The sequence below is a fragment of the Anolis sagrei genome, chromosome 3 (assembly GCF_037176765.1).
Source record: "Anolis sagrei isolate rAnoSag1 chromosome 3, rAnoSag1.mat, whole genome shotgun sequence".
In the NCBI taxonomy this organism is placed as follows: domain Eukaryota; kingdom Metazoa; phylum Chordata; class Lepidosauria; order Squamata; family Dactyloidae; genus Anolis; species Anolis sagrei.
Genome location: NC_090023.1, coordinates 218816378 through 218832505, shown reverse-complemented (window position 1 = coordinate 218832505; position 16128 = coordinate 218816378). Strand labels below are relative to the sequence as shown.

The 16128-nt window shown below is 43.1% G+C and overlaps 3 protein-coding genes across 3 annotated transcripts in view; 2 read left to right on the top strand and 1 right to left on the bottom strand.

Annotated features, from left to right (window-relative positions):
- CUTC (cutC copper transporter) overlaps positions 1-1397 on the bottom strand; it is a 12526-nt gene extending 11129 nt beyond the window's left edge. The window contains exon 1 of the mRNA XM_060768187.2: positions 1324-1397. The gene's annotated coding sequence lies outside the window, so the exon portion shown is untranslated. The remainder of the gene's footprint in view (positions 1-1323) is intronic.
- An 83-nt stretch (positions 1398-1480) lies between these two features.
- On the top strand, positions 1481-9827 carry COX15 (cytochrome c oxidase assembly homolog COX15). Its single transcript, XM_060768186.2, has 9 exons — positions 1481-1564; positions 3120-3307; positions 4793-4915; positions 5115-5301; positions 5924-6091; positions 6593-6674; positions 7079-7233; positions 7881-7994; positions 9096-9827. Exons 1-9 carry the CDS (start codon positions 1481-1483, stop codon positions 9225-9227), a joined length of 1233 nt encoding a protein of 410 aa, XP_060624169.2. The 3' UTR covers positions 9228-9827.
- A 1434-nt stretch (positions 9828-11261) lies between these two features.
- On the top strand, positions 11262-16045 carry ATP6V0E2 (ATPase H+ transporting V0 subunit e2). Its single transcript, XM_060768189.2, has 4 exons — positions 11262-11456; positions 14118-14165; positions 14920-15037; positions 15420-16045. Exons 1-3 carry the CDS (start codon positions 11353-11355, stop codon positions 15011-15013), a joined length of 246 nt encoding a protein of 81 aa, XP_060624172.1. The 5' UTR covers positions 11262-11352; the 3' UTR covers positions 15014-15037; positions 15420-16045.
- The last annotated feature ends 83 nt before the right edge of the window (positions 16046-16128 follow it).

Below are 16128 nucleotides of genomic sequence, written 5' to 3'. Positions count from 1 at the left end.
GGACATGTAATTGAATACCAAGTTTGCAAAGTTTGTGTTTAGTTTGTTTGTTTTTTAATACAAGTGTTTGGTTCGCTCCTGACACAATAAATATTGCTTTTGTGATTGAGAATGTGTTGCCATGTTGGGGTAGCCAGAAGCTCAATACGGGAGCGCACAGTTTAAATCCGTTTATTAAAGCTTAAACTATTATGTGTAGGATTACTGCTTCCACATTCTCCTAGCTATTAGGACAAATAATCATGCTAGTTAGTAAACTGTTATGCTAACCAGCATGATTTTGTCATAGTTGTAGTTACTGGGATTTATAGTTCATCTACAATCCCCATACACTTTCAACCAGCATCCCATGACCATGGAACACAATAAATTTTCACTGGGCTCTTCGGGAGTTCCCAGTGCCCATTTCCTTAAGCATTTCCCCAAAAGCAGTGTTTCTCAACCTTCCTAATGCTGCGACCCCTCATGTTGTGAAAATAAAATTATTTTCATTGCTACTTCCTAACTGTAATTTTGCTACTGTTATGAATCATAATGTAAATATCTAATGTGCAGTATGTATCTTCATTCAATGAATGAAATTTGGCACAAATACTCGATACGACCAAATCTGAATACTGGTGGGGTTGGGAGGGATTGATTTTGCCATTGGGGAGGTGTAGTTGCTGGAGTTTATAGTTCGCCTACAATCAAAGAGCTTTCTGAACTCCACCAACAATGGAACTGAACCAAACTTGGCACACGGAATTCCCATCATCAACAGAAAATACTGGAAGGGTTTGGTGGACATTGACCTTGAGTATGGGAGTTGTAGTTCAACTTTGAACTAGAATATATGGCAGTGTGGACTCAAGATAACCCAGTTCAAAGCAGATATTGTGGGATTTTCTGCCTAAATATTCTGGGTTCTATGGCTGTGTGGAAAGGCCTTGAGTCTCAAAGGGACCAGGAATCCCTTCGCCTGTTCAAGAGAGAAGCCGGGGTGGAAAGAGTGCCAATAAGACAACTCCACCCACCACTGGCTTCTTCCTTTAGCTTGAACCGAGAAGGAAGGCCCAAATCCAACAAGCCCTACCGGATTTCCGCCCCTTGGCCCGCCCACCAATTGCCCCCGGCTTTCCCTTCCGGCCGCCATTCCTGGTTCCGTCGCCGCCCACTCCCCCTCCCGTCAGGCCTCGCTTCCGGCCGCATCTCCTCAATTCCGCCTCTCGGGGCGGGAAGAAGAAGGAGAGAGGCCTTGGCAACTCCCAGGCTAGAGAGAGAGAGAGAGAGAGGAAGGAAAGAAGAGGAAGCCCCGCCCACGCCCCGCCCCTTGCTCCTCACCTGTCCTGCTCGCGCGCGCGCGCGCGCCAGAGAAAGAGAAGAGGCGCCGTCCGGGCTGTCACGTGGGGCCACCCCTCGCGCTCTCTGAGCGAGCTCGCGCATTCGCTCGTTTCCGTATCCGGGGAGAAAGACACTTCCGGGTTGTGTCTCGGCAGCGATGTTGTTGCTTCTGCGGGCGGCATGCGGTGGGGCTCGGGCCCTGCTGCCCCCTCGTGGTGGTGGCGGCGGCTCTCTGGGCCAGGTAGAGGGATGGAGGGTGATGGATAATGGAACACAGGGCCTCAGAGAAGCTAGGACTATAAACCAGGCCTGGCCAAACTTCGGCCCTCCCTCCAAGTGCTTTGGACTTCAACTCCCACAATTCCTAACAGCCTCAGGCCGCCGGGGCAAAAGGAAAGGGCCTGAGGCTGTTAGGAATTGTGGGAGTTGAAGTCCAAAACACCTGGAGGGAGGGCCGAAGTTTGGCCAGGCCTGGCACTAAACAACTTGCCTGTGGGATAGGGTTTGAGGTCCCATTTCTGTGGCAACTAGCCCCCCCCCCCCCTTCGTGGGTTGAGAAAGGCGGGGTAGAAATGTAAATAAATAAACAAGGGAGAACCACGTTTTTTAAAAATCCGTCAATACAGGAAGCCTCCTCTTATCTGAAAATTAGGGACTTGAGTGCTATCAGAAAGTGGATTCGGTTTAAATGTGGAACGCACTTTGGCAAGTTATTGTCACTTGCAAATACATCATAACTGCTTAAAAATGTAAATACAGTAGACTCTCATTTATCCGAAACTCTCAAGCGACTGGCAAAAGAAATAAAAGAAATAATATTTTAAATAACACTTACAATGCATGTGTAATACAGTAAAATGTTATGTTACGTAACGTTGGTTTTAATTTGTTTTTAACTATGAGCTGTTCCCAAGTTGCAAACATAGTTAAGAAGGGAAATTCACTCCTGGAAGAGTTGTCACGGGGAAAAGGTGTCTCCACTGAAGCTTTGTCACCGAGCCCCCAGTGGGGCAGTGGGTTAAAGCCCTGTGCTGGCAGGACTGAAGACCGACAAGTCGCAGGTTCGATTCCCGGGAGAGGCGGAAGAGCTCCCTCTATCGGCTCCAGCTCCTCATGCAGGGACAAGAGAGAAGCCTCCCACAAGGTTGACAAAACATCAGAAATCATCCGGGCGTCCCCTGGGCAACGTCCTTGCAGACGGCCAATTCTCTCACAACAGGAGCGGTTGCTCCTGACACGACAAAAAAAAAAAATCTTTGTTACTACAACAAGGCATATTTTTCAAATCCCAATTATCACAGGTATAGAACGTGAGGTGAACTCTTCTGAACAGGGGCACAGACAGCAAAACAAATACCACAGAGGTGTTAACCCTTCCTTATGCTATTCAAAGGTAATACGGTATTTGGCTGGAGTTGCATTTTAAAAATGCACCTGTTCCAACTTACATACAAATTCAACATAAGAACATACCAACAGAATTTATCTTGTTCATAACTTGTGGACTGCCTGTACTGTATTGCAACATAAATACCATGTCAATACAGAGTTTAAAGCATAACATAGGTATAGTGTTAGTTAGGCATAATTTAATAGTAACTGAGAGCCTACTGTAATATACTATTTCTCATTTTGTATGTATGATGTAGCTAAAAAAAGCTTTTGCCCACAGATCCAAGGAAGTGTAGACAAGCCTTTGGATTGCACATGTACATGCAAGCAGTCCTAGTCTAGCCTTGTAGGCAAAAGGGCAGATCCCTTATCAAATTGTCACTAACTAATGTCTGTGTCCTCAGCAATGCTTCCGACGGTGGCAACTTCCCCAGAGACGGGCACAACACAGTGTTGTGTCAGAAGTGGTTTCTCATTCCAGAGTGGCAATACCATCTGTCCCCAATGCTGTGACAAACCGGGCTGTGGGCCGCTGGCTCCTAATCTGCAGTGGCACTGTAGCTGGAGCTGTGGTGCTTGGTGGTGTTACTCGGTAAGGAGACTTTGCCTTCTTTAGCTTATCACTGTCTATTCCTTTCCTTTTTCAAAAAAAGATCCACAGTTCTCATAGACTGTGGATCCCTCTGCATTTAGCAGACTTGTTTCCTTTTTTCTCAGGTATTTTTGCTTTACAAGATGCTATAAAGACAATCACACTGTATACAATATAGCATGTGGATTTAAATTTCCATAGATCAGAAAGATCAGGAATTTTAGACTCTTGAGATAAGCTTTGTGACCTCATTCCTTTTTTATGGCTGCATTATAACTTTTCTTCCTTTATTGTACAATTGCATTGTAAGGACAAATTCTATATCATAATGCTTGATCTGGCATATGTAATATTGTTATAGTAAATCAGAGGTTCATGGAAGTCTTGGGAATATATTTATTTATATCTTTTATTTAATAATAGGACTCAAGGTACCTTGCAAACTAAAACCAGAACATATTTAAAATGACACAGAAACTTCAGCGATGCAGTTGATACCTCCTGACTTGCATCATAGTATAATGCCCTTAAGACAGTGGTTCTCAACCTGTGGGTCCCTGGGTGTTTTGGCCTACAACTTCCAGAAATCCCAGCCAGCTTACCAGCTGATTGGATTTCTGGGTGTTGAATGCCAAAACATCTGGGGACCCACAGATTAAGAACCATTGCCTTAAAACTAAGATGCCTTAATCTTCTGATTGTTTGATTACATTCTCAATTTTCCATCTTAATTAGATTGACCTGACAGCATTATATGTTTTGCTTTTGTTATTTGTTTATTTATTTATTCTGAAGCATATAACCTGTCTCTCTTGCTTCACTTTTTATTTTGTTCTGTTAAGCACGTTCACTCAGAATGTCAGTTTTTTTAGTTCACTCACCAGCTTGCAGAATAATAATATAATTTTATGCATATTTACTCAGAAGACAACTCGCGGGGGTTACATCCCAGTTAGTATGCTGAATATTATACTATGGTGCTGGATTGCATCTGGGAAACACTCCAGATTTGTAGTTGTAGCTCCAGGTTTGCTTTGATATGCAGCCATATAACCCAGAATATCAACACAAAAAATCCCACAATATCTGCTTTGAACTGGGTTATCTGATTCCACACTACAGTTCAAAGCAGAAAATGTGGGATTTTATTCAGCTGTGTGGAAGGTGCCTTGTAAAATATGTTCTGGGATTGCAGTAACTAGCATCTTTCACAATTGACTGTGATGCCTATGTCTGCTAAGAGTTTCAGTCTGATAGCATCAGTCTGATAGCATTCTCCCATCTATTTTACTAGATAGTGGTATGTAATATCTAGGTACATGAGAGTCATAGAAAACCTGGGGGAAATCTATGCATAATTAAGATAATGTGATCACATCAATTTCTGGTTTCAAGTTGCTTTTCCAAAGAGACATGCGTACACCACATTTCACGGCGATAGCAGTGTCTCTCGGTGATAAATCCTTGCTGTGCTGTCTTCCCCAGGCTGACAGAATCTGGACTTTCAATGGTTGACTGGCACTTGGTGCGGGAGATGAAGCCTCCTCAGACACAGCAAGAGTGGGAGGCAGAATTCCAAAAGTACCAGCAGTTCCCAGAATTTAAAATGTGAGTAAGATTCCTAGAAACTAAATTTCTATTGGGGAGAGATCTCTGCTATTATAAATAAAGAGCTATCCAGCAGAGGGCACGTTGGAAGAAAATAATAATTTTTTTGGTGCTACTGGAAGAAAATTGAGGTGGTGAATAGAAAACAACTTGTTTATGTTCCTTTTTTGTTATTAAATCTTTTCTCCACATCAAACAGACTGAACCATGACATGACGCTGACAGAGTTCAAATTCATCTGGTACATGGAATACTCGCACCGTATGTGGGGACGGCTTGTTGGATTGGCTTACATCCTTCCAGCAGCTTACTTTTGGAGGAAAGGCTACCTGAACCGGTCTCTGAAGGGTCGTGTCCTTGCCCTCTGTGGTCTCGTGTGCTTCCAGGTGAGAAAGGACTCTAAAACCTTGATATCATTGAATGACTATTGGTGTACCCCAAAGAGCTTAAACAGATGCTTTTAGTCTCTTTTGACACTGATTCTATTTTAAGAGAAAAAAGAGGCATACAAATATTATAATAAGAATAATAATTAGGTAAGGCATGAAAGGAGCCCCCGGTGGCGCAGTGGGTTAAAGCACTGAGCTGCTGAGTTTGTTGATCAAAAGGTCGCAGGTTCGAATCCGGGGAGCGGCGTGAGCTTCCGCTGTCAGCCAACCTAGCAGTTCAAAAACGTGCAAATGTGAGTAGATCAATAGGTACTACTCTGGCGGGAAGGTAACGGCGCTCCATGCAGTCATGCCGGCCACATGACCTTGGAGGTGTCTATGGACAACGCCGGCTCTTCGGCTTAGAAATGGAGATGAGCACCACACCCCAGAGTCAGACATGACTGGACTTAATGTCAGGGGACTACCTTTACCTTTACCTTTTAAGGCATGAAAGCTAAAACAGCTGATACTAATTTTTATGTGATGTGACAGTGGTGATACCCTGTAGCCCGGCCAATGCTTTATATGATATGAATGAGGTAAGTCATACATCTAATTCTTCTGCTGTTTTTGGCAGGGCCTCTTAGGCTGGTACATGGTAAAGAGTGGGCTGGAGGAAAAGCCGGACTCCCATGACATCCCTCGGGTCAGCCAATACCGTCTAGCTGCACACCTGGGATCTGCACTTGTTCTTTATTGCTATAGCCTGTGGACTGGACTATCACTACTACTACCACAGCACAAGGTGTGTAAAAATGGAGAACCTGGGTGGGTAGAGAAGGCAAGAGATGAAATCTTTCCAATTCTCTTGCGATGCTCATGTGGTAGGAATGTGAGTCTCATAGTTTATTGGCTGAACAGCAAGACTGAACTGATGAGGTAGATATTATCACATACTAAGAACTGATAGTATCTGTTAAAAAATGACCGGATTGATTCATAGATATGCCACACAATAGTTATCTTAAGAGAGCAGAAAGGTTTAAAATTCTAATAGTGAAACAAAGATCTTCATCTGTGGCCAAAGATCTGTTGGAGAGGCCTGTGTCCCAAGCAAATGAAACATATGCACTGTAATAATCTGCATGCCAAGTTTGAACTTGGATATGTTGAATTCATTAAGGCTCCTCAATGGGAAAAAAGTGTATTGGATTGCAGCCTTATTGGCTTTGCTCATCCGCATAGAATGTAAATTAAGAGGTTTTTATCTATCCCTTTAACTCGCTCTCTGCTTGTATTTTGACAGTTAACCGAAACTCGCCATCTTCTACATCTAAGAAGATTTGCCCATGGAACAGCAGGTCTTATCTTTCTTACTGCTTTGTCAGGTAAAAGTCTCCCTTATTAATAAAGCTGTTTGTGTTTGTAACTTTTTAAAAATGTATAGACTTACCAACTAATAAAACCCTTCATTCAGTTAAAATTGGATAAGAATAAATATCTGTAAGAAAATGTACACCTCATATTCCTTATAACGAATAAAGAGAGATTTTGTCTTGTTTCTTTGGGAGGTGGCCAGGAAACCCCCATTAACTGTGCGCGGGTGCTTCAGGTCCCAGGGAAGATCTCACATTTTCGGTTTAATAGGTCCTTCAATTTCTCTCCCTGAAGGCTAGTACATCAAACTGGAAACTGCTATGTGGTCTTTGGGGGGGGGGGTAACTTTAAAAACCAGTAATTACTACTGCTAGTGTTACATGCATACTTAAGCCTCTCTTCTATGAAATTACAGGGGCATTTGTAGCAGGACTAGATGCTGGACTTGTATACAATTCTTTTCCCAAGATGGGGGAATCTTGGATTCCTGATGACCTCCTTGCCTTTTCACCAATGCTGAAGAATGCATTTGAGAATCCCACAACTGTACAGTTTGATCATAGAATTCTGGTATGTGACCTTCTTTGTTAGTATGTTTCTCCCGATTTTGTTCTGGATGACAAATAACCTGAGGGTGTGGGAGAATTGATATGTCAGGGTGGAACATATTGTTTGGACAGCTAATGTATTATTTTCAGTCCCTATTATATTTAGTTGAAGCAGGGGTGAGCATGTTGATGTGCACCTCCCATCTGCCCTAACCAACATAGATAATGGCGAGGAATGCTGCAAATTGCAGTTCAGCAACATCTTGAGAGTTGCACATTCCTATTCCTGAAATAAAGGGTGTCAAACAGTTGGCAATAAAGATAATCTTTATTTAAGGTTAAAAGAATAGTGACATTATTCTACAAATTACTTTTTTCTGAAAATATGCTATTATTATTATTATTATTATTATAGGATAATTAAAGGACAACTGAGTGGAGGATACTGATTGCAGCTAAAGCCTATATTAAGTCATATATTGTAGAGAGCTGTTGGGAATATGTATTAACCTGTCTGATGTTGAAGAAATGTGGAATTAGAAATATTATATTGTGTAAAATATGGATCTTTGTATCTAATGCTAATCCCATTTTCCCATTGAAGTCTGCTTAGGAGCTCTGCTAACCCTTTAGCATTCCTTCATTGAGTACTTTCTCTTTTTCTTTTAGGGAGTTTCTTCTGTCACTGCCATCACAGCACTGTACCTGTTTTCCAGGAAAATTCCTCTCCCTCGGAGGACTAAAATGGCAGTTACTTCCTTACTGGCTGTTGCATATCTCCAGGTACTGGCTCTGTCCTTTTAACTGTCCAAAGGCAAATAGTAAGGTAAAGGTTTTGCCCTGACATTAAGTCTAGTCATGTCCGACTCTGGGGATTGGTGCTCATCTCCATTTCTAAGCCGAAGAGCTGCCGTTGTTTGTAGACAACTCCACGGTCATGTGGCCGGTATGACTGCCTGTCTCTATCTGATGGTGTTATCATGGATGCCTATCTCAATCACTTACAACTAGTGACAAGGATGATATAGTCTTCTTCGCTTAAAGACCAAAGACAAAAATGGAGAAGCAGTAATGCTGTGCAGTGGGAACCTGGGACAGGGGTTGTTTGCTACCCATCCATGCTGCCAATGCTTCCTGGATTTTAATCAAGAAAGTGAAGAGGAAATTATTGGAGCCACTTAATTTGCCTGTGTAATGAAGCACAGTGTTTCTAGAGGTGCATTCGTTTTTCAAGTAGCACACTATTCACATTGGAAATAGTATGTGTATGTGAGAGCAAGTTTGTGACAATAGCCAGAAGAAGAGGCTTTATTCGGACCATTTAAGAAACTGCTTTATCTTGCTCTGTACAAGAAGGATAGAGCAAGGTGGTAATCCTGTGCCCAACCAACCTTTCTTACCCTCCAAGACCCTGGGTATCTATCATTTAGTTTTACCTTATTTTCTTTGCCCTCAAATGATGATACACTGATCTTGGAGGCCTCCAGAAAAAAAAATAAAGCTCAAAGCCTGTCACAAAATCAGAAAATACAACTATGAATTTTGGCTGATTTTTATGACCTGGAACAAGGGAAAACAATTGGCCCTTTGCAATGTTGTTCTTCCCTCATAAGTCATTTTTGGATTTTTAATTATTATTTCTTCTGTGTGGTTACAGTATTGTGTGGACTAGAGTTGTGAATCATGTAGTCTTTCAGATCTTGAATTACAGCTGCCAGTATCCCGCATCACTGGTTATATTGGCTGGAGCTAATAGGATTTGCAACCTGCAACATTGGAAAGACCGCTTGATCCTCACCCTTTGTTAAGGAGGCTCACTTGCGGAATGCATATTGCTTTTACTTTTGATATGTCACTGATACGTCTCTTCTTGCTCCTTTGCAGGTCACTTTGGGCATCAGCACACTACTTCTATATGTCCCAACACCTTTAGCAGCCACTCATCAATCTGGTTCCTTGGTATTGCTCAGTGTGGCTCTTTGGCTGATGCATGAACTCAGGCGAGTCCCTAAATAGTCCTGCTCTCTTTAGCCAGGTGCTGAGAATTCAGTTGCTGCCTTGCTACGTATACTGTGAGTTTCTCTGCCTGAAGGCCTTGAACATAAATAGAATAATAGAGAAGAGCAGCACTTTAGCATCCTGATATGGAGGACTTAATTGCAACATTTGATGAGCAGGGCCATCATTAGTTGAGTTATCTTTTGATAAGGTGTAAGGCTTTTAAGACTGTACCTGTGGCAGAAACTACTGATGTTTCAGGCATAGCTCACATTGTACTGGGCCATTTCTCTGAAGACACAGCTGTGATCTAATTTTTGTAGTGTCTTTGGCCCAAGGCCAGGAGACCTATAGCATTCCAGGTGCCCACCTTTGAGTTGCGGCTTCGAAAATGCTGAAAATGAAGGGAGATGCAGTACGTCAATATCTGGATTGGATTCTGTTTGACTACATTTTAAGACTGGAGTAGTGGGGCAGGCAAGCTTTATATCATGGGTTTTCTGTAACAGTATGCCTCATAGTTTCATTGTGGAATTATATGAACATTGAAAAGTATTCTGTACTGTAATGCAGTTGCTGTACATACCTTTATTTAATAAAAGAAAGCTTCTACATTAATTGTTTTCGTCCATTGTTCTTATATTCTCCTCATGCTGCTTTCCTTATGACTAAAGAAAAAAATCTACATTGATATATCCGATGGTGTGAGGCAGGGCTGATTTAAATGATTTTGCTGTCTGAGACAAAGCAGGGAATGCCCACTGCATAACTTTTACTATATGTGTAGATGTTTTCAAGTTGCCCATCAGTTTAGAACGACCCCATGAAATGTATAGGGTTATCAGTTTCTCCCTCTGAAATACAGCCCCCAGTGGCACTAGTGGGGAGGTGGTTTTTTTAAAAAAGGGGGAAATTTCAGAGATGTTCCCAATGCTCATATGTCCTGATTTACTGCCATAGTGGCCTATTTCTGCAGTAGGCCTATGTTTACAGAAAATGCTGATTGTTTGAGAAATCAGTGCTCCAGAGAAGAAGTTACTCTTCAAGGATAACAGCATATCTTGACAAAACCAGCTAGCTGGTGGCTAGTTAGAACCCCCAAGTTTCTCAGTCGCTCTGGAGCCATGTTTGCAATAGACTAGCAGATAAGATACAGTCATGGTCAGACTGTAGTTGTGTTATAGTTGTGCCATTGTTAGGTTCCCATGTGTGATATTGTGTCAATCAAAATCACAAATAACAAAAGAGCAACTGTATATCTAGCTTAGACCAATGAAAGGATTTATCTTTGGAAACCAATGTGTATTTGATTTACTGCCAGAAATGATAAAAACCCTGCAGCCCCATTGGAGGTTGTGACAAACCCTTTGATTGCATTCCCGTATGCTTGTTTGTCGTTATTGCTATGGCCACACAATAAATAGGTTTTTTTGCAGTTTAAAAGATTCAGCTTTTGTGGTGTTCTTCCTTACCCTCCCTATTGGAAAGGGGGTTCCTGCTCTTTGGGAAATATTTTGGTTTCTTTGCCCCTACAGCACAATGGGTTAAACCCTTGTGCCAGCTGAACTGTTGACCGAAAGGTTGGCGGTTCAAATCCGGGGAGCGGGGTGAGCTCCGTCTGTCAGCTCCAGCTTCCCTTGTGGGGAACATGAAGAAGCCTCCCACAAGATGATAAAACATACAGGTGTCCCCTGAGACGGCCAATTCTCTCACAACAGAAGCAACTTTTTTCCTGACACAAAAAACCCCTAAAACTCCTGCGATTTGTTGTTGGTCTCTCATCTAAGTACAAATCAAGGTTGACCCTGCTTGGCTTTTAGATACAGCAGATATCACCTGTGGTCTTATTCTGGGCAATGCAAATATACAGACAACAAATTACATAACGTGGGGAATTCTGGGAGTTGTAGTCCAAGCACCTGCCCTCTGTCCTCTCCTCCCCATCAGGGAATCTTCTCAAGAAGGAAAGAGGAAGGAACAGGCGCTAGCCAATCAGAGTGCCTCCTGCGTAGGTTGCCTCGGCAGTGGCAACTCAAGAGGCCAATGAGGGCGCGAGGGCAGGAAGGGGGCGGAGCCTCGTGTCCCAGCTGTCAGTCGCTCGCTCGGCTTCTCGGCTCCGTCGTTCCCCGGTCCGTGTGGCAACATGACGGCGCACAGCTTCGCGCTGCCGGTGATCCTCTTCTCCATCTTCTGGGGCCTCGTGGGCTTCGCGGGGCCGTGGCTCGTGCCGAAGGGGCCCAACCGCGGGTGAGGCGCCTCTTCCTTAAAACCTGTGCTCATCGATTCGGGGGGGGGGGGGGGGCAGAGTGTTCCCGGTGCAGAGCCTTAATGCCCTTCTCTCCCCCCCCCCCCCGCCTCAAAATGGTCCTGTCTAGCTGGGAATGAGGATGCCTAGTGCGCAGACGCAAGAGAATAGGCTGAACCATCTCAGCCGACCGCAGGGGAAAATCACATCCTTTGAACTTCCCCTTAATTTAGATTTCTGAGGAAGGAAAGGGCTGAATCACTTCTGAACGCCTCCCTATCACGGGTTGTTACAGCCACAGCTTGAAACTAATGCAGTATTGTTATTATTTAAACAATTCCCAAAAGCAAGCCTTGATTTTGCCATTTGATGATAAGAGACACCATTTTGCTTGTATATTTCCATTTTGCTTGTATATTTCTCTCGTCCTAAATTGAAGGCCTAACCGTACTGTTCGTCGTTTTTGGGCTCCTCTCAAATACACGTTTTCTACTCCTACCCCATCCAGGGTTTTATCATTTTATCCTGTCCATTTGGCCTGCCCATTGTGTTTGATTTTCTGTTGTTCTATTTTGCTTTGTTTATTTTGCCACTGTACATACTTTATTGTGATGTGATTTTTGTTATTGTATTTTGCTGTATTTTATATTTGGGCCTCATGTTAGCCACCCCGAGTTCCCTTCGGGGAGATGGTGGCAGGGTATAAATAAAGGTTATTATTATTATTATTATTGACACAAAAGCACAGTATGTCACAGCAAACGAGATCTATATGCTGGATTTCGTATCACAAAATCACAAGTCGAACACTTCCCAAGCGTCTAGGGCTGTGTGATGTATGTTGTTGTTGTTATTATTGGACTTGATTTGGGTATCCCTGATGGGCTTGGGATCAAGTCCTAGTGGATAACCAAGCCAGTGACATCAATAGGATCACCATAAGCTGACAGGTGAATTGAATGCACGCATACATTTAAAAACCCTGTGGCTAGAAAACCAGGCCTCACCTGGAGTGCTGGGTTCAGTTCAAGGTGCCTCATTTGGAGGACCTTGACAAATTGGGGGGGATAGCCAATACTCCAGAAGATAGGAGCAGAATTCAAAACCATCTTAACAGATTAGAGAGATTGGCCAAAACTTACAAAATGAAGTTCAACAGTGACAAAAGCAAGATACTCGACTTAGACAGAAAAAATGAAATGCAAAGATACAGAATGGGGGGATGACTGGTTCAAGAGCAGTACGTGTGAAAAAGATCTTGGAATCCTCATGGACAACAAGTAAAACATGAGCCAACAATGTCATGCAGTGGCAAAAAACGCCAATGGGATTTCGGCCTGCATCAATAGGAGTATAGTGTCTAGATCCAGGGAAGTCATTCTACCCTTCTAGTCTGCCTTTGTCAGACCACATCTGGAATACTGTGTCTAATTTTGGGCACCACAATTTAAGGGTAGATGTTAACAAGCTGGAATTTGTCCAGAGGAGGGCGACTAAAATGATCAAGGGTCTGGAGAACAATACCTATGAGGAGTGGTTCAAAGAGCTATGTTTAGCTGGCAGAAGAGAAGGCTGAGAGGAGATATGGTGGCTATGTATAAGCATGTGAGAGGAAGTCATAGGGAGGAGGGAGCAGGCTTGTTTTCTGCTGCCCTGGAGACTAGGACGCAGAACAATGTCTTCAAACGACAAGGAGATTCCATCTGAACATTAGGAAGAACTTGCTGACTGTGAGAGCTGTTCAGCAGTGGAACTCTCTGCCCTGGAGTGTGATGGAGGCTCCTTCTTTGGAGGCTTTTAAACAGAGGCTGGATAGCCATCAGTCGGGGGTGCTTTGAATGCAATTTTCCTGCTTCTTGGCAGGGAGTTGGACTGGATGGCCCACAAGATCTCTTCCAACTCTATGATTCTAAATTGGATCAGGTTTCGAGAAGGGCAAAGAGAGCAATCAGCAATATGAAGAAGAAAACACATAAGGAAAGATTGAAGGAGCCAAGCATGCTCAGCTTGGTGAAGGAAAGACTGACGCAGTTGCACTCTTTAAATCCCTCAAGGGCTGTCACAGAGAGGAGGGAGCAAGTCATAGAGAGTAGTTTGGCTAGATCTATTGGTTTGAAGTTAGAGGAGAGTAGATTTTAATTGAACATTAGAAGGAACTGATACTACGAGTGGTTTGTTGCTGCATCCTTCTCCTGGACATCTTCAAGAAGAGACTGGACAGCAATCTTCTGGCAATGCTTTAGCTGGCAATTCTGAATTAAGCAAAGGGTTGGACTACATAGCCCATGAGTTCCCCATCAATTCTGGTGCTATGACTAAATCCCTTGTGCCACCTACACATGAAAACTCTCAGTGCCACTCCATCCCAACAAATCCTTGTCTGGGTTGCTGTGTTTTCTGGGCTGTATGGCCATGTTCCAGAAGTATTCTCCATCCATATATATGGCAGGCATCCTCAGAGGTTGTGAGGTCTGTTGGAAACTAGGCAAGTGAGGTTTATGTATGTGTGGAATGTCCAGGGTGGGAGAAAGAACTCTTGTCTGAGGCAAGTGTGAATGCAGCAATTGATCACCTTGATTAGCATTGAATAGATTTGCAGCTTCAAGGCTTGGCTGCTTCCTACTTGCTTCATTAACTGGGCGTGTTTTGTTTTTCCGCTGCAGAGTGATTATTACCATGTTGGTGACCACAGCTGTTTGCTGCTACCTCTTGTGAGTACTAATATATTGGTGGGTATATAGGGTGGGAGAACTGGAGGAGGAGCTAAAGCAGACATGGGCAAACCTGGGCCCTCCAGGTGTTTTGAACTTCAACTCCCACAATTCCTAACAGCCGGTAGGCCAAAGTTTGTCCCTTCCTAAATTAGAGTACGATCACCAAGAGATTGCCTGCCTGCAACATTACCAGTGACTCAAGCACAGTAACACAACACTTGCCGATTCCTGGATATTGGCAGCATAGAAAGCAATCCAGCACAAATAGCAAGAAATTAATAGTCTCTGTTAAAAACATCTCTTTCCCAAAAACAAGCTATGTGGTCCCTAATCGTCCAGCTCTGCCATGCTACAAGATTACGGTCCAAGAAGCACATTCTTGGGTCCAAAATACAGAATAATTTTTAACATGCATTCATATATGAATAAGGAATTCCCATAAGACACAATGGACCACCCCATGCATCTTTATACTAGTCAGATCAATAAGACAGAACACGCTGTTTGTCTCAAAGCTTTCTTAGTAAGATGCTCTCGTGTCTATTTCCTTGGGAGTACACTTTAAGGAGGGGTGTTGTACTCCAAAACAAACTAACACCTTCCTAACCCATATACCCTTACCACAGTGATCCTGGGATATTATTCCATATATACGGACAACAGTGACATCTTCGGATTTTTCAGCTGTGGTGCAAAAGCAGTTGCAAAACAGCTCGTATATCAGTTTTCAATCTCTCACTCCTTTTTATAGCTGGCTTATAGCAATCCTGGCCCAAGCTAACCCATTGTTTGGACCCCAGCTGAAGAATGAGACCATCTGGTACGTGCGCTTCTTGTGGGAGTGACTTGGATGGCTACAGATGCAACAGGTACAAAACTTCACAAGCATGTATATTTATAAATGTGTTTAAACCTGTCTTGCCCATATGCAGAGTGCTAGTTGTGGCTTGAACAGTGAAAAGGAATAGGACTGCTTCTGGACACAAATGGTCCCACTGCCTAGTTCTTTACTTCCCCAAACATCTTGCTATTGAAAGAGCTGGTAACCTGTCAGTAGCTCAGCCAAGAGGACAGAAACTCATTTCAAATAACATTAACTGTTACGACTTAGTAGCTCCGTAGGACAGGTCTCTTTTCTTTCAGTCTGTGTAGTTAGCTGTATCTGTCCCAGGAGAAGGGCAACAGGCAGATTTGCAACAGATTTGCACTAAAAAATATTTTCTCTCTTTCTTCTTCCATGCTTTCCTCTAGACTTTCTTCGGATGCTAGATGCAACTCACCCCTTGATTCTTCTGTTATAACCTCAATACATGTCGAACTAAACAACCCCAAATGTCCCAATAGCAATAGGGCCAAAATCCATTTTATACCATGGACCATAATGGGACTTTCTTGGCAGAGGAGGGAAATATTTACATCCTGGAAGTCCTGTAATCCTGGTATTAAATCTGTGCTGATGGAGCCCTGTTGTGTCCCCTTTGCTAAGAGACAAAGCACTTTCCTTACTCTGTAAGGGACCATTTTATACAATGGACCACCCTTTTCCTATTCTATGTACACAGCTTACGATGTTTTACTCCTACTGTTAAATCATCCATAATGGGACTCCCTTGGCAGATAAGGAAAATGTTTACTTCCTGAAAGTCCTGTTATCAATCCTGGTATTAAATCTGTGCTGATGGAGCTGTTGTATCCCCTCTGCTAAGAAACAAAGCACTTTCCTTACTCTGTAAAAAGCTGTTGTGATCCCACTCTGTGTTTGGTCTGTAAATGTCAAGGCTGTTGTGGCAAGGTGCACAATGCCTCTTCCTCTTTGTTGATTACATGTATATAGCTGTTGTAAACTTGTACTGTGAAAATAAAATTTTAATATGTAATCTTTCCTTGCCTGCTGTCAATAAGTCTAAGCAAGCCTCAAACATAATGCAAGGTAAGAATGGGCAGTGATGAAGGGTGATGG

Coding starts and splice junctions, on each gene's coding strand:
- COX15 (XM_060768186.2), top strand. CDS start 1,481: ATGTTGTTGCTTCTGCGGGCGGCATGCGGTGGGGCTCGGGCCCTGCTG. Junction 3,308..4,792: donor GTGCTTGGTGGTGTTACTCG/GTAAGGAGACTT, acceptor TGTCTTCCCCAG/GCTGACAGAATCTGGACTTT. Junction 6,092..6,592: donor TACTACTACCACAGCACAAG/GTGTGTAAAAAT, acceptor GTATTTTGACAG/TTAACCGAAACTCGCCATCT.
- ATP6V0E2 (XM_060768189.2), top strand. CDS start 11,353: ATGACGGCGCACAGCTTCGCGCTGCCGGTGATCCTCTTCTCCATCTTC. Junction 11,457..14,117: donor CCGAAGGGGCCCAACCGCGG/GTGAGGCGCCTC, acceptor TTTCCGCTGCAG/AGTGATTATTACCATGTTGG. Junction 14,166..14,919: donor GCTGTTTGCTGCTACCTCTT/GTGAGTACTAAT, acceptor TCCTTTTTATAG/CTGGCTTATAGCAATCCTGG.